The following is a 4,299-nucleotide window of genomic DNA, read 5'->3' as shown; positions in this document are numbered from 1 at the left end:
AAAAAAAAAAAAGGAATGAGAGAAAAATAAATAGTTGTAAATATTTTTTAGCAGTCAAAAATATATCTGGAGGGATATTGAGCCTTCTTAGAGTGGTAGACAGTTGTAGAATTAAGGCTATGGTAAAAGGATTTCTTGAAAGCATTGTAATTTTATCACTGATTTGAACTGGTTTGTAACTGTAAATAATTTCTATTCAATTTCAGATTGCAGAGGAGGGATCTACCATTTCATGTGTGGTGGAGCGAACCAGAGGAGCTCTGGATTATGTGCATGTTTTTTACACCATTTCACAGATCGAGTCTGATGGCATTAATTACCTTGTTGATGATTTTGCTAATTCTAGTGGAACTATCACATTCCTTCCTTGGCAGAGATCAGAGGTACCTTCTTTGTTTCTTATCCTCCTAGAAAGCTTTTTCTGATCTGTTTGTTCTGTAGTTTATTTGCAGCTTCTTGCTGTTTAAGCAATTTTAAATATTTAGACAATTAGGTATATATCATGGCATACAATATTTTTGTATTTATTTTGCAAAAGAAAAACTAAACATTTTGAATGATGTGTGTTATAATTTTATCTGTTCTTTAATTCCAATATAATAAAAATTGTATATCTTGGAGGTTTATTATTGTGGGTTTTTTTGGTTATTACTTATACAATGGGAAACTGCAGAATTCTTAATGGTACTCTTTCAGTCAGCCAATGAGGAATCCTTATAGCTACAATCTCATTATATTTTTAAATTTGAAAAAATAAGTTAAGTTCTTTGTTTCAAAAATATAAGTGATCTCCCTTTTATCAAAAACTTTCTGTGAACCATGATCTCATTTCTGAATAGACACTCCAGAAATAAATGACTTTTTGTAAGTGAAGCTGAGATGAGAATTCTTCCTACATCAGAATTGTTGTACATTATTTTAGTCTATCATGTTGGACTATTCATCTCAGTATAATTTTTCATTAAAAAAGGAAATAGCTAATAGGTCATCAGGGATAAAGAGTAAAATAACTTCAGGCTTGCCAATATAATCTTTGAGGAAATTTCTCAGGGATTTAGGAGTTAGTTAATTGGATGAAAAAGATAAAATTGAGGGAAGATTTTAAAATGTTCTTAAGATTTTAAGAGTTAAAGCTAAAGAAGATGGATCAAATTTCCATAATTTGGAGGAAGAAGGGAGCAAGCAAATAGTTTATAACAAAAGTTCCCCAATAGCAATCTGTAGTAGATCCTTGATAACTGTTTTACTGGTCTTTAGTAAAATGAGGAAAATTAGGACAATGAGAAAGTTTTCATAAGGCTAATATTATCCAATTTACAGGATTGTATTTTATTCTGATGTTGTCTTTCTTACTACTTTTTTGGATTTAAAGTTATACTAATTTTATCGAGTAATAATGATAGTATGAGGAAATATTTTAATGTTGCTACTTGGAAAACAGAGTTGATCCTCAAAATTTTCCCTTTAAAAATTTACCAATTATGAAATAAAAATATAACTGAAAATCATTATTTTATAAAGTCGATTCATATGTATTTTTGAAAAGATGGGTTAATAAAATTATGGTGAGAAAAGTAGTTGTATATGTTCTGTGAAGATTTATTTAAAATACTTTATTCTATAATTTTTTTAGTTAAAAAATAATTGACCTTTAAAGCAACAGTAATGAGATTGAATAATGGTGTTGGTTTATGGCACTATGCCTGCTGAATCTACATTAGCCTCTCTATCTCATAAAGCCAGTGACTGGATATGAAATGTCTGTTCATGCTCCATGACTGTGCTTTCTAGCACAAACAGCAGTAATGTGGCCTCCACTTTGCTATTGCTTTCCAGATATCTGGAGAATCTATCTAACCAAATGTACTTAAATCACATTTAGAAACTTAGCTGCAAGGGAGTCTGGAAAATGGGGAGAGAGAGCGAGCGAGAGCGAGAGAGAGAGAGAGAGAGAGCGAGAGAGAGAGAGAGAGAGAGAGAGAGAGTGTGTGTGTGTGTGTGTGTGTGTGTGTGTGTGTGTGTGTGTTTAGGCAGTATAGGAAACTGTATTAGAAATGTTTTTCAAGTTTTTTTAAATGGCATATTAGTTATGAAATCAATTTAGTGAGTCAGTACCAAGATTTTAAAAATAGAATACGAGTAGAAAATAGCAGAGTTTATAACATATAGTAAAGGCAAATATTGTTTTGTGTACTGACTCACCATATAAAATGCATTTATTTATACCTTGATAGAGTCTTCAGTTTCAAACTCTTTTTTTCCACCAAAATGAACACTTACTTTGGTATGCTTCAGCACTCTAAAAAATTCTCTATGGAATGAAGCCCATTTTATTTTTTTCACTGTTAGCGTAAAAGGTCCTTATGATCTGACTCCTGATTAGCCATCCAACCTTAGTAGTCTGATTGCAGTTCCCTGTATGCCATATTGTTTCATGTCCCTGTCCCTTTGCTAGCGTTGTTTCTTGTATTTGAAATATCCTTTCTCATTACTTACAGCTGTGACCAATTCTTAAGACATGCTTCAAACATGCCTGCTGTGAAACCTTTACCAAATAGAGTGGGTTGTTTACTTTGTTCATAACTCCATTATGACATGTTTACATTGCATTTTATATATTTTTCTATAGATCTTTCTCCTATAACACACTGTGAGCCTCTTAGGGACTGGGCCCATTCTAACTCTGTAGATATCAAAAAATACTTGTTTAATTAATAAAGGAAAGAAAAATTATTTATTCACTTCAAATTTTTACTTAAATTTTGTAGAGCATGGCTGAGTTACTGCTACTTCCTTTCAGAACATTTTTGGACATAATTGTTTATACCGGACTTTGAAAGCCCGTTGTGAATCTGTTTACTAAAATGCTGTTAACTAAGTATTTCAGGCTTTCCTTAAGCAGGAACTAGACATGTGTATGTTGCCCTTTCTTACTACCCTACCATATCCTATCAGATAACATGCAGCTCCTCAGTTAGGAACACTATACCCTGACACCACTGTCTTTCATACAAAGAATATATGATAGATCAATATAACATCATATGTGGCATGAAATCAATATACAAATAGGATAATTTAGACAGGAAATGTTACTGCTTAGCACCCATTATTGTTTAAATAATTAATTTCACAAATCTCTCTCTCCCCCTTCTACACCCTCGCTCACTCTTTCTGCATTTTAATGTTTAAGTTTGTATAGAAGTCAGTCATGTTAAATATTAACTTCAATTACATATAATTTAATTGCTATTTTATTTTCTTCTAGTAAGTGGTAAATAATTTATACATGCCTCATTGCTTAATGCTCCTGGATTTTTATACTTATAGGTCCTGAATATATATGTTCTTGATGATGGTATTCCTGAGCTTAATGAGTATTTCCGTGTGACATTGGTTTCTGCAATTCCTGGAGATGGAAAATTAGGTTCAACTCCCACCAGTGGTGCAAGCATAGATCCTGAAAAGGAAACGACGGATATCACCATCAAAGCTAGTGATCATCCATACGGTAACCAAGCCCTTTTGCGAGAGTAATCCTCTCTTCTCTGGGTGTATTTGGTCTTATTAAGAAATTCTTAACAGACTTTTGGCAAATGATTGAAGTAGAGCTCCTTCAGACCCTCTCATGTGTAAGCTCTTGAACTTCTAAGCTGCCGTTTTGAGGGACATTGTTTATGAAGGTAAATGTAAAGATCAACTTCTGAAGTTTAGCAATATATTTTGAAATATATCTAGGGTTATTTAAAATGAATCAAACTGTTTCTGTTCATGGCTATCAATTTTTTTTTTAACTTTAAAAATTATCCTTGTGTCATATGTTAATATCTATTAATTTAAATACTTCGTAATTTATATTTATTAAGCTTCAAGAAGTGGGATTGTCACTATATGTTTATATTTCTTTTTGTCTTATTCTGAAAAGTGGTTATTTTTTTAATTGGGGAACTATTATAGATGTTTGTCCTAATAAACTGAGACTGCATTGAAAAGTCATAGCTCTTTTGTAGGAATAAAGCCAGAACATCTATTAAACGGCCTATGTAGGAAACCTGGGAGACTCTTCAATTCTGATCTTCACAGTTAAATTTTTAAAAAATGTGTCGCAAATCTTATATTCAAGAATGAATTCTAGAGTCATATTTGAGTGAATGTTTGATACCATGTGCTTTAAAACCTCATCACTGTTCTTTTTTTTTAATTATTAGTTTCAGGTGTACAAAACAATGTGATAGACATTTTACCCGTCACAAATTGATAACCCCCCTCTTCCAATCTATTGCCCCTCTGACACCGTAT

The 4,299-nt window shown here is 32.2% G+C and overlaps 1 protein-coding gene across 1 annotated transcript in view; it reads left to right on the top strand.

Moving 5' to 3' along the window:
- The window catches only part of ADGRV1 (adhesion G protein-coupled receptor V1), a 548,236-nt gene that overhangs the window by 82,327 nt on the left and 461,610 nt on the right, over window positions 1-4,299 (top strand). The window contains exons 22-23 of the mRNA XM_019641108.1: window positions 207-383; window positions 3,331-3,511. Of these exons, the coding sequence (XP_019496653.1) occupies window positions 207-383; window positions 3,331-3,511 (358 nt within the window). The remainder of the gene's footprint in view (window positions 1-206; window positions 384-3,330; window positions 3,512-4,299) is intronic.

Source organism: Hipposideros armiger, unplaced genomic scaffold (genome assembly GCF_001890085.2).
Source record: "Hipposideros armiger isolate ML-2016 unplaced genomic scaffold, ASM189008v1 scaffold_57, whole genome shotgun sequence".
In the NCBI taxonomy this organism is placed as follows: domain Eukaryota; kingdom Metazoa; phylum Chordata; class Mammalia; order Chiroptera; family Hipposideridae; genus Hipposideros; species Hipposideros armiger.
This window is presented reverse-complemented; position numbering and strand designations above follow the sequence as displayed.